Source organism: Rhinoraja longicauda, chromosome 5 (assembly GCF_053455715.1).
Source record: "Rhinoraja longicauda isolate Sanriku21f chromosome 5, sRhiLon1.1, whole genome shotgun sequence".
Classification (NCBI taxonomy): domain Eukaryota; kingdom Metazoa; phylum Chordata; class Chondrichthyes; order Rajiformes; family Arhynchobatidae; genus Rhinoraja; species Rhinoraja longicauda.
Window position 1 is genome coordinate 83809958 of NC_135957.1, and position 22314 is coordinate 83832271.

General features: G+C 47.3%; 1 protein-coding gene across 5 annotated transcripts in view; it reads left to right on the top strand.

The window, feature by feature from the left end:
• sobpa (sine oculis binding protein homolog (Drosophila) a) overlaps positions 1-22314 on the top strand; it is a 242894-nt gene that overhangs the window by 74645 nt on the left and 145935 nt on the right. For all 5 annotated transcript variants that reach the window (XM_078399864.1, XM_078399865.1, XM_078399866.1 and 2 more), the window contains exon 2: positions 15442-15580. In XM_078399864.1, coding sequence (XP_078255990.1) covers positions 15442-15580 — 139 coding nt within the window. The remainder of the gene's footprint in view (positions 1-15441; positions 15581-22314) is intronic.

The window sequence follows — 22314 nt, forward strand, 5'->3', positions numbered from 1 at the left end:
GCAGCGTAGGTTCACTAGGTTAATTCCCGGAATGGCGGGACTGTCGTATGTTGAAAGGCTGGAGCAATTAGGCTTGTATACACTGGAATTTAGAAGGATGAGGGGGGATCATATTGAAACATATAAGATAATTAGGGGAATGGACATATTAGAGGCAGGAAACATGTTCCCAATGTTGGGGGAGTCCAGAACAAGGGGCCACAGTTTAAGAATAAGGGGTAGGCCATTTAGAACGGAGATGAGGAAGAACTTTTTCAGTCAGAGAGTGGTGAAGGTGTGGAATTCTCTGCCTCAGAAGGCAGTGGAGGCCAGTTCGTTGGATGCTTTCAAGTGAGAGCTGGATAGAGCTCTTAAGGATAGCGGAGTGAGGGGGTATGGGGAGAAGGCAGGAACGGGGTACTGATTGAGAGTGATCAGCCAAAATCGCATTGAATGGCGGTGCTGGCTCGAAGGGCTGAATGGCCTACTCCTGCACCTATTGTCTATTGTCTATTGATATGGGGAGAAGGCAGGCACGAGTTATTGATTGTGGATGATCAGCCATGATTACAATGAATGGAGGTGCTGGCTCGAATGAATGGCCTACTCCTGCACCTATTTTCTATTTTTGTATGTTTCTATGTTTCCTCCGACACTCGAGTTTCATTTTAGTTTATTGTCACGTGTACCGAGGTACAGTGAAAAGCTTTTGTAGCGTGCTAACCATCGATTACCATCGAGTCGTACACAGCCCACAGTTTAGTGCAAGATAAAGTCCAGTAAAGTACAATCTAAGATAGTTTGAGTATCCCTGATGAAGTAGATAGTAGTTCAGGATTGCTCTCTGGTTGTGGTACGATGATTCAGTTGTCTGATAATAGCTGGGAAGAAACGGTCCCTGAATCTGGAGGTGTGCGTTTTCACACGTTTATTGTCACGCGTACTGAGGTACAGTGAAAAGCTTTTGTTGCATGATAACCAGTCAACTGAAAGACAACACATGAGTACAGTCAAGCCGTCCACAGTGTACAGATGCAGGATAAAGGGAATAACGTTTAGTGCAAGATAAAGCCAGTAAAGTCTGATTAAAGATAGTCCAAGGGACTCCATTGAGGTAGATAGCAGTTCAGGACCGGTCTCTGGTTGTGGTAGGATGGTTCAGTTGTCTGATAATAGCTCGGAAGGAACGGTCCCTGAATCTGGAGGTGTGCGTTTTCGCACTTCTTTACTTTTTAGGAGAGGGGAGAAGAGGGAGTGGCCGGGGTGCGACTCGTCCTTGATTGTGCTGCTGCTGGCCTTGCTGATGCAGCGTGAGGTGTCAATGGAAGGGAGGTTGGTTTGTGTGATGGTCTGGGCTGCGTCCACAACTCGCTGCAACTTCTTGCAGTCTTGGATGGAGCTGTTCCCAAACCAAGCTGCGATGCATCCCGATGAAATGCTTTCTACGGCCGCATGTGTGAAAGTTGTGTGAGTGGTTGGGGACATGCCGAACATCGTAAGCCTTCTCAGGAAGTAGAGGCATTGTTGGCATGCTTTGATTCCAGCTTCTGCAGTTCCTTGTGTCTCCCTGACAGATGGTCCAAAGACGTACAGGTATGTAGGTTAATTGGCTGGGTAAATGTAAAAATTGTCCCTAGTGGGTGTAGGATAGTGTTAATGTGCGGGGATCGCTGGGCGGCGCGGACTTGGAGGGCCGAAAAGGCCTGTTTCTGGCTGTATATATATGATATGATATGATATGATAGATCACAATAGACAATAGGTGCAGGAGTAGGCCATTCAGCCCTTCGAGCCAGCACCGCCATTCAATGTGATCATGGCTGATCATTCTCAATCAGTACCCCGTTCCTGCCTTCTCCCCATACCCCCTCTTTTGAAAAAAATGAAGGATTATAACAGCAAAATTGCATCTAGATGCAGCACAATTATTGAGCTGGAAGTCACACTGTGGTCGGATAATGAAATCCGACGAGCACTGATGTGACTTGGTTATAAAATAGACTTTTCCTTTATTTTAATAAATCTATTCGGCCTTCGTTGGGATTGCAGAGTATTTTCATATGGCCTGGTCACAATGGTCAAACTATGCGATTTCAGTTCAATATTGTGTTGTAAAACCTCCTTTGTAAATTTAATCCAAGGCACAGAGTTTTTAGAGATACCGGGTCCACGCCGACCAGCGATCCCCGCACATTAACAGGGGAGGGATCTAGAGAACCAAGTCCAAAGCTTCATGGAAGTGGCAACATAAATAGGGAGTGTGGTAAAGAAGGCGTTTGGTATGTAAGCTTTCATCGGTCAGGACATTGAGTACAAGAGTCCGGAAGTTGCATCGTTTTGGGACTTTGGTTAGGCCGCATTTCAAGAAGTGCTTGCAGTTCTGCTTGCGCTATTACTGGAAGGGTGTGGAGGCTTGGAGAGGGGAAAGGTCAGCAGGGGAATGGGAGTTAAAATGTTTTGGGAAACCGGGATATCGCCTGGGCCAAGGTGGAATGAGCGTGTGCGTTCATTGAAACTGACCTCTCTGTCCCGGGCCTCCTCCATTGTTAGAGTGAGGCCACATGCACATTGGAGGAACAGCACCTCATATTTCACTTAGGCAGCTTACACCCCAGTGGTTACGAACGTTGACTTCTCTAGTTTCAAGGAACTCCTACAATCCCTCCCCATGCTGTAAAGTTGGAACTAACTTTAAAACTAACGCTACACTAACATTAATATTAACGGTACAACACTCCCTCGGTCAGAGTAATAGTCTACAGCAAGCAGCTAAAATAAAGATCTTGCTATTATTTTTAAATGCAAGACCTTCAACAGCATTGATGTTCAGTTCAGCTTATTGTCACGTGTACCGAGGTACAGTGAAAAGCTTTTGTTGCGCGCTATCCAGGCAGCTGAACGGCAATGCAGGTGCTCCTCAACTTACGATGGGGGTTACGTTTCGAGAAACCCTTCACAAACCGAAAATATCGTAAGTCGAAATGCATTGAGAATAAGAATACACGTGATCACGTGGCCGTAAGCGAGCTGCGGCTCGCTACGGGTCGCTGCCATTTGCACCATTGCAAAATCTAAATATCGTATGTCGAAGCATCGTTAGTTCGAGAGCACCTGGACATGATTATAATCGAGCCAGTTACAATGATAAAGGAATTACAGTTACATGATAAGGGAATAACGTTTTGTGCAATGTTAAGCCAGGAGAGCCCAATCAAGGATAGTCCGAGGGTCACCAATGAGGTGGATAGTTGTTCAATACTGCTCTGATGCTGTAGCACTGATGTGTAGAGGGTTCAATAGACAATAGGTGCAGGAGGAGGCCATTCGGCCCTTCGAGCCAGCACCACCATTCAATGTGATCATGGCTGATCATTCTCAATCAGTACCCCGTTCCTGCCTTCTCCCCATACCCCCTGACTCCGCTATCCTTAAGAGCTCTTTCTAGCTCTCTCTTGAATGCATTTAGAGAATTAGCCTCCACTGCCTTCTGAGGTAGAGAATTCCACAGATTCACAACTCTCTGACTGAAAAAGTTTTTCCTCATCTCCGTTCTAAATGGCCTGCCCCTTATATGGCCTACCCCTTGGAGACCAAGTCCATCGATCCCTGAAAGAGGCATCACAAGTAGATAGAGTGGTGAAGGAAAACCTTATGGAATGCTTGCCTTCATCGGTCAGGGCATTGAGAATAAGAATCAGGAAGTCATGTTGTGGATTTACAGATACCTCAGTCTGAAGAAGGGTCTCGACCTGAAACGTCACCCATTCCTTCTCTCCCGAGATGCGGCCTGACCCGCTGAGTTACTCCAGCATTTTGTGTCTAACCGTGGATTTATGGGACTTTGGTTAGTCCGCATTTGGAGGATTGGGTGCAGTTCTGATCGCCTCCATTATAGGAAGGATGTGGAAGCATTCGGATGGGTGCCGAGGAGGATTACCGGATTAATGGTTGGATTGGAGGGTGTTCGCTCTGAGGAGAGGTTGGGCAAATTTGGATTATTTTTGCAAGATCGCCGGAGGTTAAGGGGAGACCTGGTTAGAGTCAGAGAGTCATGCTACATGGAAACATGCTCTTCAACCCATCTTGTCCACACCGACCAACATGTCCCAGCTACACTAGTCTCACCTGCCTGCGTTTGGTCCATGTCCCTCCAAACTTGTCCTATCCAGTTACCTGTTTGATTGTTTCTTAAACATCACCTTAGTCCCTGCTTCAGCTACCTCCTCTAGCAGCTCGTTCCATACACCCACCACCCTTTGTGTGAAAAAGTTACGCCTCCGATTCCTATTAAATCTTTTCCCCTTCACCTTAAACCCATGTCCCCTGGTCCTCCATTCCTCTACTCTGGGCAAGAGACTCTGTGCATCTACCCGATCTGTTCCTCTCATGATTTTTTTCGTGTATAAGATTATCAGAGACCATTGATAAAGTAGAGCCTAGTTGTCCAGCATGGACAAATGAAAGGCTTGAGGGTAGAGCTTTAAATTGAGAGGGGCAAAGTCTAAAGGAGATGTGCGGGTAAAGTGGGTGATGGGTACCTGGAATGCACTGCCTGGGATGGTGGTGGTGGAGGCAGATACGATAGTGACGTTTCAAGAGGCTTCATGAAGAATCCCCTATTATTATTATCTCAATAGTGTTAGATTAGGTAAAGGGGAAGTGCAACGGGACCTGGGTGTCCTTGTACACCAGTTACTGAAAGTAAGCGTGCAGGTATAGCAGGCAGTGAAGAAAGCTAATGGCATGTTGGCCTTCATAACGGGAGGATTTGAGTACAGGAGCAAAAAAGTCCTTCTGCAGTTGTATAGGTTCCTGGTGAAACCACATCTGGAGTATTGTCTGCAGTTTTGGTCTCATAATTTGAGGAAGGACGTCCTTCCTATTGAGGCAGTGCAGCGTAGGTTCACGAGGTTAATCTCCGGGATGGCGGGACTGTCATATGAAGAAAGATTGGATACACCGGGCTTGTATTCACTGGAGACGTATGAGAGGGGATCTTATCATATCATATCATATCATATATCTACAGCCGGAAACAGGCCTTTTCGGCCCTCCAAGTCCGTGCCGCCCAGCGATCCCCGTACATTAACACTATCCTACACCCACTAGGGACAATTTTTTTTTTTTTACATTTACCCAGCCAATTAACCTACATACCTGTACGTCTCTTAAAGAGACATATAAAAATTATGAAAGGACTGGGCAAGCTAGATGTAGGAATAATGTTCCCAATGTCCAGAACCAGGGGCCACAGTCTAAGAATAATGGGGAGGCCATTTAAAACTGAGGTGAGAAGAAAGTTTTTCACCCAGAGAGTTGTGAATTTGTGGAATTCTCTGCCACAGAGGGCAGTGGAAGCCAAATCACTGGATGAATTTAAGAGAGAGTTAGATAGAGCTCTAGGGGCTAGTGGAATCAAGGGATATGGGGAGAAGGCAGGCACGGGTTATTGATTGTGGATGATCAGCCATGATCACAATGAATGGCGGTGCTGGCTCGAAGGGCTGAATGGCCTCCTCCTGCACCTATTGTCTATTGTCTATGTTTCTATGAATGGAAGGATATGGATCACGTGCAGGAAGATGAGTTTAACTTGACACCATGTGCAGCATGGGCAGTATGGGCCGAAGGGCCTTTTACTGTGCTGCATTGTTCTCATGTAGTAACAAGGAACTGCAGTTACTGGTTCACCGCAGAAAGACACAAAGTGCTGGAGTAACTCAGCAGGTCAGGCAGCATCTCTGGAGAACGTTGACAGGTGATGTTTCGGGTCGGGACCCTATGTTCATTTTAACACACTGAGCAGATACCTGTACACTGCTTCCTATTACAACGGTCCATTTGATACAAATTATTCCGAGTACAAATCAAACCATTTACGGATTATTTGTGCAGCATCCCAGGATTTTAACACGTTTTGTAAACTTAACGTATCGATTCCAGACGTCCTATGCTCTCAATCCGATGAGTAGAGTCATGGAGTGATACAGTGTGGAAACTGGCCCATTGGCACAACTTGCCCATGCTGACCAACATGCCCCATCTACACCAGTCCCACCTGCCTACGTTTGGCCCATATCCCTCTAAACCTGTCCTGTCCATGTACCTGTCCAAATGTCTCTTAAACGTTGTGATAGTATGAAAGGACTGTGATAGGGCGGCACGGTGGCGCAGCGGTAGAGTTGCTGCCTTACAGCGAATGCAGCGCCGGAGACTCAGGTTCGATCCTGACTACGGGCGCCGTCTGTACGGAGTTTGTACGTTCTCCCCGTGACCTGCGTGGTTTTTCTCCGAGATCTTCGATTTCCTCCCACACTCCAAAGACGTACAGGTATGTAGGTTAATTGGCTGGGCAAATGTAAAAATTGTCCCTAGTGTGTGTAGGATAGTGTTAGTGTGCGGGGATCGCTGGGCGGTGCGGACTCGGTGGGCCGAAGGGCCTGTTTCCGCGCTGTATCTCTAAATCTAAATCTAAATCTAGTATCTGCCTCAACTACCTTCTCCAGCAGCCCTTCCCATACACCCACCACCCTTTGTGTAAAAAAAAATGTGCCCCACAGGCTCCTATTAAATCTTTCCTCCCTCACCTTGAACCTGTGTGCTCTGGTCCTCGATTCCTCTACTCTGGGCTGGAGACTCCGTGCATCTACCCGATCTATTCCTCTCTTGATTTTGTACACCTCTATAACATCTCCCCTCATCCTCCTGCACTCCAAGGAATAAGTAGCTGTTTAACTGAGTACATAATTGGTATTTGGAGCACAGTTCACATCCATTCCATGTGCTGAGCACGCTGCGTGAAGCCGTTCCTGATTTCATCAGGGATGATTATTTCGATCCGTAGAGGTGATGGCTAAAAGGAAGCTGTTCCTCCATGTGAGATGCTGATTATTCTTTACTCATGACAACGCATCAGCGCACAGGATCATTGACGTCCTCTGATTGTATCCCCGGAGCGGTAGAGTTCCTCCCTCACAGCGCCGGAGACCCGGGTTGAATCCGGACTATGGGCGCTGTCTGTACCTTCTCCTCGTGACCATGTGGCTTTTCCCTGGGTGCTCCACTTTCACCCCACGCTCCAAATTTTGTAGTTTAATTGGCTTCAGTAAAATTGTAAATTGTCCCTCGTGTGTTCAGGACAGGGCATGTCCCACTTAGGCGATTTTAAGGCGACTGCTGGCGACTAGGCTGTCGCCGACAGTTCGCCGGGGTGTCGCGGGCATGATCGTGAGGAGTCTTCCAAAAATCCTAGTGGATCTCAGAGCGTCGCTGAGAAATCATCCGCTTTGAAATCTCTCGGCGACAGCTGGCTTGTCGCCAGGTATCGTTGCTTATTGCAGGCGCTGTCGCATGCTGTCCCCAGGTTTGATAGGTTCTCTTAGATGCATTTAGAAGCACATAATGTTAAAATTAGTAAAGTTATTTAAAAATACCATAAAATGCTTGTGTTTAACCAATTTACTTACCGTCAGGACATTTGACAGGTAGATTGGAGGCGACAGTTTGACGGTCAGGTAAGCGTGGGAATTTTCGCGATGCTTATGGCCATCTGCCATTACATTTAAAGTGGGCTCCCAACCCAGATATGCAACCCAGAAACCAGATATGCCGTTTCCGTACATTTTCAAAGAATGCCCACACACTTTTCACAAAAATCCACTTAACCATTAAAAAAAAATTTTTTTTTAATACTATTAGTAAACTGGAAGTAAATCCAGTTTATGCCTTGTTACAGTGAATGTTTGGTTTTTAAGTAACCCATACAAGATGTTATAATTCAAAACTCTCAAGTACCTACCGACTTGTCAGTGATTTCAGCGAAAATTAGGAGAAGCATTGACAGCGTGGGAATTTCGCGATGTTTCCGAAAACGGTGTAATCTTGACCTGACTCGGCATTGTCGTGGTCATAAGAAAATAACTGCAGATGCTGGTACAAATCGATTTATTCACAAAATGCTGGAGTAACTCAGCAGGTCAGGCAGCATCTCGGGAGAGAAGGAATGGGTGACGTTTCGGGTCGAGACCCTTCTTCAGACTGATGTCGGGGGTGGGACAAAGGAAGGATATAGGTGGAGACAGGAAGATAGAGGGAGATCTGGGAAGGAGGAGGGGAAGGGAGGGACAGAGGAGCTATCTGAAGTTGGAGAAGTCGACGTTCATACCACCGGGCGCAAACTGCCCAGGCGAAATATGAGGTGCTGCTCCTCGTGGTCATTGTTGTCGGCATTGTCATGGTCATTTGACAGTCGCTGGCAGTCGCCAAAAAAATCGCCTAAATGGGACAAACTCTTTAGTTTATGCTGGTCGGCGCAGACCCGGTGGGCCGAAGGGCCCGTTTCCACGCTGTGTCTTCAAGCTAAACTAATCCTTTTTTTAAAAAATCGTTATCGCCTACCCCACAGCCAACAATGGACCATTGTAGGCTCCACATTTCATCGATCATCATTGCTTTTTGCATATCCTTCATTCATTTGTTCCATGTACCGTCTATATCTCTTGTTTCACTTTCCCCTGACTCTCAGTCTGAAGAAGGGTCTCGACTCGAAACGTCACCCATTCCTTCTCTCCAGAGATGGCTGCCTGTCCCGCTGAGTTACTACAGCACTTTGTGTCGGATCCTGGATTTAAAGGTGGATAGAAAGACATAACAGTGAACAAACACCTTTTGAAACCACCAATAATTACAGCTTTCATTTTGATGGAAAGATCCATCTTGGAAGCAGTTCCCTGTGGCCCAACTGGTCCACACTGTTGAGGAAACCCATGCTGCTCCATAGAGAACACGCATACTTTAATATCCTTGTAGTTTCTTCATCATCATCGGCGGTCACTCGAAGCGAGTATGACTGTCCTCTCCATACGGTCAATTCCCTTTCTGGAGGACGCCTGTGCGTGACTTTGTTTAACGTGGGGAGACTGGCGCACAGACAGCCACCACACGGTCCTTGACAGATCTGGGTCAGGATCCAGTGGCGTGGAGTCCAAGACGACCGGGGACCCTTTTCTGCTGCAGCCTTCATCCGCCTTCCCAGCCGTTGTGACGCTCCACTGAAGTCAGCCGTCACCCTCCGCCTGTTCCACCGTTGAGGTCTTGGTCGGATTGCTCTTTGTCGGGGACCTCCCCCTCGACCTCACCGCCATGGGTGACCCTACCAGGAGCGTAGCTCCAGACGGCATCGCTCTCAGGATCTCAGGACTGCACAAGCTTCCCCACCACGACAAGGCGACAATCCACGGAGAAGTCTTGTAGTTTACTTTAGAAATACAACACGGGAAAAAGCCCTTAGGCCGGCAGGTCCATGCCGACCAGCGATCGCTCCGAACACGAGCACTACCCTACACACTAAGGACAATTTATCATTTTTTATCGAAGCCAATTAACCTACAAACCAGTATGTCTTTGGCGTGTGGGAGGTAACCGGAGATCCCGGATAAAGCCCACGCTGTCCCGGGAGAAGTTACAAACTCCGTACAGACAGCACCCGTAGTCAGGATGGAACCCGGGTCTCTGGCGCTGTGAGGCAGCAACTCTACCGCTGCGCCACCGTGCCGCCCCCGGGTGTGAAAAGCACCAAGGTCTAGGTACAATTAAATTCATGTGTTTAATACAGTTCAGCAGATATCGTACTATACGTAAGCGCAATCATACTTAAGTACAAGAGTATACGCATAATAGATTAAGTCGGCACGGTGGCGCAGCGGTAGAGTTGCTGCCTTACAGCGAATGCAGCGCCGGAGACCCAGGTTCCATCCCGACTATGGGTGCTGTCTGTACGGAGTTTGTACGTTCTCCCCGTGACCTGCGTGGGTTTTCTCCGAGATCTTCGGTTTTCTCCCACACTCCAAAGAGGTGTGTAGGGTTAATTGGCTGGGCAAATGTAAAACTTGTCCCTAGTGAGTATAGGATAGGCTAATGTGCTGGGATCGCTGGTCGGCGTGGACCCGGTGGGTCGAAAGGGCCTGTTTCCGTGCTGTATCTCTAAACTAAACTAATCTAAATTGGACTGAGACAGCACAACACAGTCGGCAGGTTTCTGGCAGCATTTTTTATAATTCAAGTCCATAGTTGTTAAAATGACAGGGTCTTAACCTGGTCATAAAGGCCCGTTGCCCTGGTGATGGGCACCTAGTTACAGTTGCACGGGTTGGCTTTATAAGTACAGCCTCTTCCTCCTCATTTTCAGCTGCTTTAAAAAAAAATACAATCTTTATCATAGCTGCTTTGTAAACTGAGATATGTACACCGTGGGAATATATGCGTTTAGGTCGGCAGAGTGGCACAGCAGTAGAGCTGCTGCTCACAGCGTCAGAGACCCAGGTTCAATTCTGACCTTGGCTGATGACTGTGTGGAGTTTGCATGTTCTCCCAGTGACAGCATGGGCTTTCCTCCGGGTGCTCCGGTTTCCCCCCACATTCCAAAGACGTACAGATTTGTAGATTAATTGGCCTCGGTAAATTGCCCCTCATGTGCAGGGAGTGGATGGGAAAGTGGAATAACATAGTCAAGTCAAGTTTATTTGTAGAGCACATTTAAAAACAACCCACGTTGACCAAAGTGCTGTACATCAGTTCGGGTACTAAGAACGAACATACAATGGCACACAAACATAACAGAACTTGTGTAAACATAGAACTTGTGTAAAACGGGTGATCGATGATCGGCGTGAACTCGGTGGACCGAAGGGCCTGTATCCATGCTGTGTCTTTCAATCAACTCAACTAATCAATATTTTAAATTTCTAAATAAATGTGGCTTTTGTGGAAAGGAATGCCGTTGTTGCAGTTGTATAAGACGTTGGTGAGGCTACATTTTGACTGTTGTGTACAGTTTTGGGCACCATGTTGTAGGAAAGATGTTGATTGGCTGGAAAGGGAGCTGACAAGACTTACGAAGATGTTGCCAGGACTCGAGGGCCTGAGCTCTGGGGAGAGGTCGAGCAGGCTGGGACTCTTCCTTGGAGCGCAGGAGGATGAGGGATGATCTTATAGAGGTGTGTAAATTCATGAGAGGAATAGATTGGGTCTCTTGCCCAGAGTTGGGGATTCGAGGACCAGAGGACATAGGTTCAAGATGAGGGGACGAAGATTTAAAAGGAACTTGAGGGGTAACTTTTTCACACAAAAGGTGGTGGGTGTATGTAAACGAGATGCCGGAGGAGGTAATTGAGGAGGGTATTACGGCAATCTTTAGGACAGGTACGTGGATAGGACAGGTTTAGAGGGATATGGGCCAAACGCAGACAGGTGGGACTAGTTAGATGGGGCATGTTGGTCTGTGTGGGCAAGTTGGGCTGAAGGGCCTGTTTCCACGCTGTATGACTCTGACTCCATGAGCTGCCTTGCTTAAGGCATAACAAATGGAATTTAAAGATAACATTTATCAAATGAAGATCATTCATTTAGGACAAGCGGCACGGTGGCGCAGCGGCAGAGTTGCTGCCTTACAGCGCCGGAGACCCAGGTTCCATCCCGACTACGGGTGCTGTACTGTACGGCGTTTGTACATTCTTCCCATGACCTGCGTGGGTTTTCTCCGAAATCTTCGGTTTCCTCCCACACTCCAAAGACGTGCAGGTTTGTAGGTTAATTAGCTTGGTATAAATGTAAATTGTCCCTGGTGTGTGTAGGGTAGTGTTAATGTGCGGGGATCGTTGGTCGGTACAGACTCGGTGTGCCGAAGGGCCTGTTTCCGTGCTATAAGAAAATAACTGCAGATGCTGGTACAAATCAAAGGTATTTATTCACAAAATGCTGGAGTAACTCAGCAGGTCAGGCAGCATCTCGGGAGAGAAGGAATGGGTGACGTTTCGGGTCAAGACCCTTCTTCAGACTGATGTCAGGGGGGCGGGACAAAGGAAGGATATAGGTGGAGACAGGAAGATAGAGGGAGATCTGGGAAGGAGGAGGGGAAGGGAGGGACAGAGGAACTATCTAAAGTTGGAGAAGTCGATGTTCATACCATTGGGCTGCAAACTGCCCAGGTGAAATATGAGGTGCTGTTCCTCCAATTTCCGGTGGGCCTCACTATGGCACTGGAGGAGGCCCATGACAGAAAGGTCAGACTGGGAATGGGAGGGGGAGTTGAAGTGCTCGGCCACCGGGAGATCAGTTTGGTCAATGTGGACCGAGCGCAGGTGTTCAGCGAAGCGATCGCCGAGCCTGCGCTTGGTTTCGCCGATGTAAGTAAGTTGACATCTAGAGCAGCGGATGCAATAGATGAGGTTGGAGGAGGTGCAGGTGAACCTTTGTCTCACCTATATCTCCGTGCTATATCTCTAAAATAAAGTCAATGAAGTTCATTCACAAAGAATAATAAATTAAACTCTAATTTATGTGAGAACGGATTGGTGCTTGGAAAGATGCCCACTTGACTGGTCGTGTCTGTGCTGGGTCTGATCTGATGACCTTTACTGAGGGGGCTCTGATACTGTTTAGCACGCGGTGGACTAAGTGTGCACTAAAGTGCATGAAGAATGACTGAGTTTGTGTGATGTTCAACCGCACTAAACTTCATAAAAAAGACAGTGGGGAAAAATGAATGTACATCCGGGTGGGGTGCAGGGGAGAAAGATAGAGGGAACAGAAGGGTGGAGATATACGTATCACTAAAACTCTCATCTTGTCTGTTTGTTTGATTGTTTGTACCCGAAATACAGCCAAAACGGTACACGATAGCACAACAATTTTACGCCCACCCTACTCACCATTCACCTGTGGTCTCGATTGATTAAGTTTTCTTACATTTTAAAGAGCTAGATAGAGCTCTTAAGGATAGCGGAGCCAGGGGGTACGGGGAGAAGGCAGGAACGGGGTACTGATTGAGAATGATCAGCCATGATCACATTGAATGGCGGTGCTGGCTCGAAGGGCCGAATGGCCTACTCCTGCACCTATTGTCTATTGTCTAAAAGCAATTAACTGAATAAACTTTAACAAATGCGCTCCCCCCCCTCCCGCTGGGAGGACCGGCCGCCCGTCCCGGCATGCCCCGCGCCTGACCTTTCCCCCATGGTGCAGTGCGGCGGCAGAGAGTCAAATAAGATAGCCGCCCGGGGCCAGGGTAAGTGGCTCCCTCTCCCCTTTCCTCTCCCCCCTCGCCCGCCCACGTCCCGGGGGAGATTCCCCGGCCAGCAACTGGTCCACGGGTCGTGAGTTGGGGGACGGTTGCCGGGCCCGCAGGACAGCTTTGGACCCAACAGGTTACCTAAAACCCAATACTATGAACATGCTCCAACTTTAGGTAGCACCAATCTAGGGAACACCCATTTTTTGTTCTTCGGTCATAGGAGCAGAATTAGGCAATTCGGCCCCGTTGAGTCTACCCTGCCATTCAATCATGGTTGATTTATCTTCCCCTCTCAACACCATTCTCCTGCCTTCTCCCCATAACTCCTGACACCCGTACTAATCAAGAACCTGTTAATTTCCGCCTTAAAAATATCCATTGACTTGGCCTCCACAACCTTCTGTGGCAAAGAATTCCACAGATTCACCAACCCTCTGACGAAAGAAATTCCTCCTCTTCTTTCTAAGGGTGAGTCCTTTTATTCTGAGGCTATGACCTCTGGTCCTAGATTCTCCCATTAGTGGAAACATCCTCCCATTATCTCTTCCCCCATTCTCTTCCACCAGTATCCCTTCCTCCGGTTTCACAATTTACTCCTCTTATGTATGGCGGGACTGTCATATGAAGAAAGATTGGAAAGACTGGGCGTGTATTCACTGGAATTTAGACGGATGAGAGGGCATCTTATAGAAACGTTTAAAATTATAAAAGGACTGGACAAGCTAGATGCAGGAAAAATGTTCCCAATGTTGGGGGAGTCCAGAACCAGGGGACACACAGTCTAAGAATAATGGGGAGGCCGTTTAAAACTGAGGTGAGAAGAAACTTTTTCACCCAGAGAGTTGTGAATTTGTGGAATTCTCTGCCACGGACGGTAGTGGAGGCCAATTCACTGGATGAATTTAAAAGAGAGTCAGATAGAGCTCTAGGGGCTAGTGGAAGCAAGGGATATGGGGTAGAAGGCAGGCACGGGTTACTGATTGTGGACGATCAGCCATGATCACAATGAATGGCGGCGCTGGCTCGAAGGGCTAAATGGCCTCCTCCTGCACCTATTTTCTGTGTAACAGCCTTTTGTTGTCTTTTCCTCTCAACACTTTGTGTCATTTTTTTCTTAGTAAACCTGCATCTGCGGTTCCTTGTGTGCACATTTAATTCAGGGTATACCGGTACACCATAGATTTTCCGGCACACTTGGTTCCAGAGCCCTGCCAGATTATCCATTTTGCCAGACCTACAGAGGTCACGTGATAATGATACAACAATACACCTCTGAACCCACTAATTACACCCCCCCCGCGTCTGTGAGCATCGCGGAATGCTAGAAACTTAAAGAACCAGCAATGAACAAAGGAGTAAACAATTAACTCTTTTAAGATGGAGGCACACGTCCCGAACAAGCGTGCGTCACGTGCGTCGCTCTCGTGATGTTGTCCGGATTGAAGGAGGTGCCGGACCTTCAGTTGCCGGAAAAACGACGGTGGGCCTGTGCAGGTGCTCCTCAACGGGGAGTTGAGTATAGGAGCAAAGAGGCCCTTCTGCAATTGTACAGGGCCCTAGTGAGACCGCACCTGGAGTACTGTGTGCAGTTTTGGTCTCCAAATTTGAGGAAGGATATTCTTGCTATTGAGGGCGTGCAGCGTAGGTTCACCAGGTTAATTCCAGGAATGGCGGGACTGTCATATGTTGAAGGACTGGAAGGCTTGTATACACTGGAATTTAGAAGGATGAGGGGATCTTATCGAAACATATAAGATTATTAAGGGGTTGGACACGTTAGAGGCAGGAAACATGTTCCCAATGTTGGGGGAGTCCAGAACCAGGGGCCACAGTTTAAGAATAAGGGGTAGGCCATTTAGAACTGATATGACGAAAAACTTTTTCAGTCAGAGAGTTGTGAATCTGTGGAATTCTCTGCCTCAGAAGGCAGTGGAGGCCAATTCTCTGAATGCATTCAAGAGAGAGCTAGATAGAGCTCTTATGGATAGTGGAGTCAGGGGGTATGGGGAGAAGGCAGGAACGGGGTACTGATTGAGAATGATCAGCCAGGATCACGTTGAATGACGGTGCGTACAGGCTCGAAGGGCCGAATGGCCTCCTCCTGCACCTATTGTCTAACTTACGATGGGTCACGTTCCGAGAAACTCGTCGGAAAAATGAAAATATCGCAATTGAAACGCATTGAATGCACACGATCACGTGGCCGGAAGCGAGTTGCGGCTCGCTGCGGGTTGCTGCCGTTTGCACCACCGCAAGGTCGAACTATCGTAAGTCGAAGCATCGTAAGACGGGGAGCACATGTCCAAGTTTGGCAGAGGGAGATTATATGAATGCATGCAGCAAGCTGAATGTTTCTTGTTTGCCCACACCAACATTTCGTTCCTTTTTGTCAGAATTTTGCAGAAAACACCATGAATGAACTCCTTGGCTGGTATGGCTATGATAAAGTGGAATTAAAAGAAGGGGAAGACATTGAGATTAAGAACTACCCAATGGATCTTCAGCGTCGCCAACACGTTTCCGTGTTGAAAGGTAACAAAAGCTCTGTCTTGTAATGTGCGTTCTGTGTTTGCTTACATCCACCAATTTCCCTCCTGGGATAAATGAAGCCCTATCGTATCGTATCACAAATGTTGATGGACGGTAATGAGAATCTCCTGGTGGCATGGCGGTGCAGCGGGTAGAGTTGCTGCCTTACAGCGCTTACAACGCCGGAGACCCCGGTTCCATCCCGACCACGAGTGCTGTCAGAACGGAGTTTGCACGTTCTCCCCGTGACCGCGTGGGTTTTCTCTGAGATGGTTGTTTTCCTCCCACACTCCATTAGCCTACGGCCATACTAGCCTGACCACGCCCGATCCCGTCTGTCAGTATGAACAAGGGTCTCGACCTGAAACTTCACCTAGTCCTTCTCTCCAGAGATGCGGCCTGACCCGCTGAGTTGCTCCAGTATTTTGTGTCGATCTTCTTTTCATTATATTTCCAGTTTCGCACATTATGATTGCAGGGTGGCACTGTGGCGCAGCGGTAGAGTTGCTGCCTCACAGCACCAGAGGCCCGAGATCGATCCAGAGTACAGGTGCTGTCTGTGTGGAATTTGTACGTTCTCCCTGTGATCGCGTTTGTTTTCCCCGGATGCTCTGGTTTCCTCCCGCACTCCAAAGACAAACACGTTTATAGGTTAATTGGCTTCTGTAAGCTGTAAATTGTCCCAAGTGTCGGATAGTGTACGGGGTGATCGCTGATCGGCACGGGCACGGTGGGCCGAAGGGCTTGTTTCCGCGCTGTATCTGTAAAGTCTGAAGCGTCAGCAAGGCACGACGCAGTATCATTGGAAAAAAATGCAGATGCTGGTTAAAATTGAAGGTAGACCCACAATGCTGGAGTAACTCAGTGGGTCATGCAGCAAGAAGGGTCTCGACCCAAAACGTTACCCATTCCTTCTCTCCTGAGATGCTGCATGACCCGCTGAGTTACTCCAGCATTGTGTGTCTACCTACAGGGTCATAGGACTTGGGTTACGCCGTATTTGGATGATTGCCTGCCCTTCTGGTCGCCCCATGAAGTCTAACACGTCCACCTTTGGTGAGTAAAGATTTGTTTGCGTATAGAGGTCACAGAGTCACACAGCATGGCAACAGACCAGGACACAGTGCTGGAGTTACTCAGTTCCCCATAATAAATTCCCCTGCTTGTGCCTTCAAGGGACCCACATTTGCTTTGACTATTTTTGTCCTCTTCACATACCTAAAAAAGCTTTTACTATCCTCCTTTATATTATTGGCTAGCTTACCCTCGTACTTCCTCTTTTCTCCCCGTATTGCCTTTTTAGTTACCTTCTGTTGCTCTTTAAACGAGTCCCAATCCTCTGGCTTCCCACTCTTCTTTGCTTTGTTATACTTCTTCTCTTTTATTTTTATGCTGTCCTTGACTTCCCTTGTCAGCCACGGGTGCCTCTTACTCCCCTTAGCATCTTTCCTCCTCTTTGGGATAAATTGATCCTGCAACTTCTGCATTATTCCCAGGAATACCTGCCATTACTGTTCCACCGTCTTCCATGCTAGGGCCTCGTTCCAGTCAAATCTGGCCAGCTCCTGCCTCATGCCTCTGTAATCCCCGTTGCTATACTGTAACACTGACACTTCCGATTTTCCCTTCTCCCTCTCAATTTGTAGAGTAAAGCTTATATTATGATAAAGCAGCATATTAGGGTCAGGCAGCATCTCTGCACAACATGGATAGGTGACGTTTCACAGAGTGCTGGAGTTACTCAGCGGGTCAGGCAGCATCTGTGGAGAACATGGATAGGTGACGTTTCACAGAGTGCTGGAGTAACTCAGCGGGTCAGGCAGCATCTCTGCACAACATGGATAGGTGACGCTTCGGGTCGGGACCAGTCTGGAAATGGACCGTTCGGCCCAACTCTTCAATGGTAGCCCTGTCGAATGTAGTCCCATTTACCTACATTTGGTCCAAATCCCTCTGCACCTTTCCATGTAGCTGTCCAAATGTCGTCTAAATGTTGTTATTGTCCCTGCCTCAACTACCTCCTCTTAGATTATTGCGGAGTAGCAAAAATAAAAGCATAGTAGAGAAAGCAGCTCGAGTCTTTGACATTTGTTCATGTACATTAGTTGCAGGAGCAGAATTAGGCCATTTGGCCCATCAATTCTACTCTGCCATCAATCATGGCTGATCTATCTCTGTGCTGCTGTATTTACTAAAAGCACATTACTTGTCTGAGAAGAAATGGGAACCACAACAGGCAGTGCATTGACACCTGTGAGAGCTTTAGACTTTACACTGTAGAGATACAGTGTGAAAACAGTCCCTTCAGCCCACCGAGTCCGCGCCGACCAGCGATCACCCAGTACATTAACACTAACTTACACACGAGGACCAATTTACAATTTACCGAAGCCAATTATGCTGCAAACGCGGTCACAGGGAGAACGTAGAAACTCCATGCAAACAGTATCCGTGGTCAGGATGGAACCCGGGTCTCTGGAGTTGTGAGGCAGCAACTCTACCACTGCGCCACTGTGCTGCCACGTTTGGAACACAACGTTTAACTTGGAGATTCAATGAAACTTTGGTGCAGATGAAGGCAGGGAGAAGTTGAGATTGAGTTTAGTTTATTGTCACGCGTACTGAGGTACAGTGAAAAGCTTTTGTTGCGTGATAACCAGTCAGCTGAAAGACAACGCATGATTACAATCAAGCCGTCCACAGTGTACAGATGCAGGATAAAGGGAATAACGTTTATTGCAAGATAAAGCCAGTAAAGTCTGATTAAAGATAGTCCAAGGGTCTCCATTGAGGTAGATAGTAGTTCAGGACCGCTCTCTGGTTGTGGTGGGATGATACAGTTACCTGATATCAGATGTGAAGAAACTGTCCCTGAATCTGGAGGTGTGCGTTTTCACACGTCTGTTGAGGGCGTGCAGCATAGGTTTACTAGGTTAATTCCCGGAATGGCGGGACTGTCATATGTTGAAAGACTGGAGCGACTAGGCTTGTATACTCTGGAATTTAGGATGAGAGGGGATCTAATCGAAACGTATAAGATTATTAAGGGGTTGGACACGTTAGAGGCAGGAAACATGTTCCCAATGTTGTGGGAGTCCAGAACAAGGGGCCACAGTTTAAGAATAAGGGGTCGGCCTTTTAAAACTGAGATGAGGCAAAACTTTTTCAGTCAGAGAGTTGTGAATCTGTGGAATTCTCTGCCTCTGAAGGCAGTGGAGGCCAATTCTCTGAATGCATTCAAGAGAGAGCTAGATAGAGCTCTTAAGGATAGCGGAGTCAGGGGGTATGGAGAGAAGGCAGGAACGGGGTACTGATTGAGAATGATCAGCCATGATCACATTGAATGGCGGTGCTGGCTCAAAGGGCCGAATGGCCTACTCCTGCTCCTATTGTCTATTGTCTATTGAAAGCCGAATTTAGTTAATAGCAAAGATACTAGAGGAGCAAGATAGACCACTCGACCCTGAACACCGCAGTATGTCACGGCGCCATTTTAGTAGGCAGAAACTTGGAGAAACATTTTAAAAGAAAAATAACAAAAATCTGTGAATTGATAGATGAGATATATTCTGCATTTTAATGGTATCATCACACATACTGTTCCCCCAAAACACTGATTACACTGCGAGAGGCAGAGCGAACGGCGGGTTTTGCCGACTAAAATGGCTCCTTTGTGTACTACACCTCAGTATAGGCGATTTCAACGGAGTGGTCCATCTTGTTCCTCTAGTATCTTTGGTCAATAGGGCCATTCTTTCAAAATATATGAAAAATTGTGGAATACATCTCTTCTAAATCTGAAAGTATTACAGGTATATTGTTTTGTACCGTATATATGACTTATATATGTCGAAGTTTACCAAGTGAAAATTTTATATGTTTTGCTGACAATGTTTGTTTAGGGTCAGAGGTCAAATATGACTGGTCACGAGTGTGGCCTCACATGGAAGCATTTTTTTCATAACTCAGTTTTATCTTACAAACTCTGAATTTAAAAAAAAGACATGCAGTATAGTTCTGTAGGTAGGAAAATAGGAATGAATAAGATTAATCTCTTACAAGAATTTTATAATGTGTTACTTTATGTGATGACGTCTGGTCACGTGCGTGACATGTTGGTTCACTTTCCAAAGAATGGCCCAATAGTGCTTTATTGCTTTATTTGTCACATGTGCAACTACACACTGAAATACTATTTATAATATATTTTATTTTTATTTTTTTATTTTATTTATATTACACATGCGGGCGCCACCGGTTTTGGTGCCATTTTTCAAAGTCCAAACTTTTCCTAAACTGTGTTACTGGCGGAGGGTCAGCCCACGCGCGCGATGTACTGTCTCCTCTCCTCTCCTCTCCTCTCCTCTCCTCTCCTCTCCTCTCCTCTCCTCTCCTCTCCTCTCCTCTCCTCTCCTCTCCTCTCCTCTCCTCTCCTCTCCTCTCCTCTCCTCTCCTCTCCTCTCCTCTCCTCTCCTCTCCCCTCCCCTCCTCTCCTCTCTCTCCTCTCCTCTCCTCTCCTCTCCTCCCTCTCCTCCCCCCTCCTCCTCTCCTCTCCTCTCCTCTCCTCTCCTCTCCTCTCCATCTTTGTGTCCCGGGGGCGTCTCCTGCAGCCGACCCCGAAGGACTGGAGGCATTACCCCGGTTCACCCTTCTACCACTTTGGCGACAAAAATAAGGAGGCATATTGTTATCTTAATGGTGTCCGATTAGGTAAAGGGGAAGGGCAACGAGACCTGGGTGTCCTTGTACACCAGTCACTGAAAGCAAGCGTGCAGGTACAGCAGGCAGTGAAGAAAGCTAATGGCATGTTGGCCTACATAACGAGAGGAGTTGAGTACAGGACCAAAGAAGTCCTTCTGCAGTTGTAGAGGGCCCTAGTGAGACCACATCTAGAGTATTGTGTGCAGTTTTGGTCTCCTAATTTGAGGAAGGACGTCCTTGCTATTGAGGCAGTGCAGCGTAGGTTCACGAGGTTAATCCCTGGGATGGCGGGACTGTCATATGACGAAAGATTTTAAAGACTAGGCTTGTATTCACTGGAGTTTAGAAGGATGAGAGGGGATCTTATAGAAATGTATAAAATTATAAAAGGACTGGACAAGCTAGATGCAGGAAAAATGTTCCCATTGTTGGGGGAGTTCAGAACCAGGGGCCACAGCCTACGAATAAAGGGGAGGCCATTTAAAACTGAGGTGAGAAGAAACCTTTTCACCCAGAGAGTTGTGAATTTGTGGAATTCTCTGCCACAGAGGGCAGTGGAGGCCAATTAACTGGATGAATTTAAAAGAGAGTTAGATAGAGCTCTAGGGGCTAGTGGAATCAAGGGATATGGGGAGAAGGCAGGTACAGGTTACTGATTATGGATGATCAGCCATGATCACAATCAATGGCGGTGCTGGCACAAAGGGCCAAATGGCCTCCTCCTGCACCTATTTTCTATGTTTCCATGTTTACCGGCCCTTGCTCCTTACGAATTTATAGCCCGGGCTTTGGCTGCACAGTATGTGATTCTGCCTCGGAGTTTAGTTTACTTTAGTTCGGAGATACAGTGCAGAAACAGACCCTTTAACCCACTGACTCCACGCTGACCAGCGATCCCCGCACGCTAACATGAACCACTAGGGACAATTTACAATTTTACCAAAGCCAATTAACCTACAAACCCTGCAAGTCTTTGGAGTGTGGGAGGAAACTGGAGCACCCGGGGAAAACCCACGTGGTCACGGGGAGAACGTGCAAACTCTGTGCAGACAGCACCCGTAGTCGGGATCGATCCCGGGTTTCTGGCGTTGTATGGCAGCAACTCTACTGCTGTACCACCGTGCTGCCCGGTCTTGAGTGTGTGACCTCGTTGCCAGCAGATCTGAGTAGTGAAGACTCGAAAGGCCAAATGGCCTCCTCCTGCACCTATTTTCTATGGCACCCGACGAAGGAATAAATATACCATACCACAATTAAACGTCGTTTCAGTTTAGTTATAGTTCAGAGATACAGAATGGAAACATGCCCTTTGGCCCACCGAGTCCAACATGGATTTTATTGAAACATATAAGATTATTAAGGGATTGGACACAATGGAGGCAGGAAACATGTTTCGAATGTTGCGGGAGTCCAGAACCAGGGGCCACAATTTAAGAATATGGGGTAGGCCATTTAGAACGGAGATGAGGAAAACCTTTTTCAGTCAGCGAATTGTAAATCTTGGAATTCTCTGCCTCAGACGGCAGTGGAGACCAATTCTCTGGATGCATTCAAGCAGGAGCTAGATAGAGCTCTTAAAGATAGCGGAGTCAGGGGGTATGGGGAGAAGGCAGGAACGGGGTACTGATTGTAAATGATCAGCCATGATTACATTGAATGTCTGAAGAAGGGTCTCGACCCGAAATGTCACCCATTCCTTCTCTCCTGAGATGCTGCCTGACCTGCTGAGTTACTCCAGCATTTTGTGAAATAAATACCTTCGATTTGTACCAGCATCTGCAGTTATTTTCTTACACATTGAATGGCGGTGCTGGCTCGAAGGGCCGAATGGCCTACTCCTGCACCTATTGTCTATTGTCTATTAACATTAATTGGATGCTATCCCACTTACTTGTCCACTTCCAACACACTTGGGACAATTTTACAGAGGTTAATTAACCTGCAAACCCAACGTCTTTGGGATGTGGGAGAAAACCAGTGCACCTGGATGAAAACCACGCGGTCAGAGGGAGAACGTGCAAACTCCCCACAGTTGT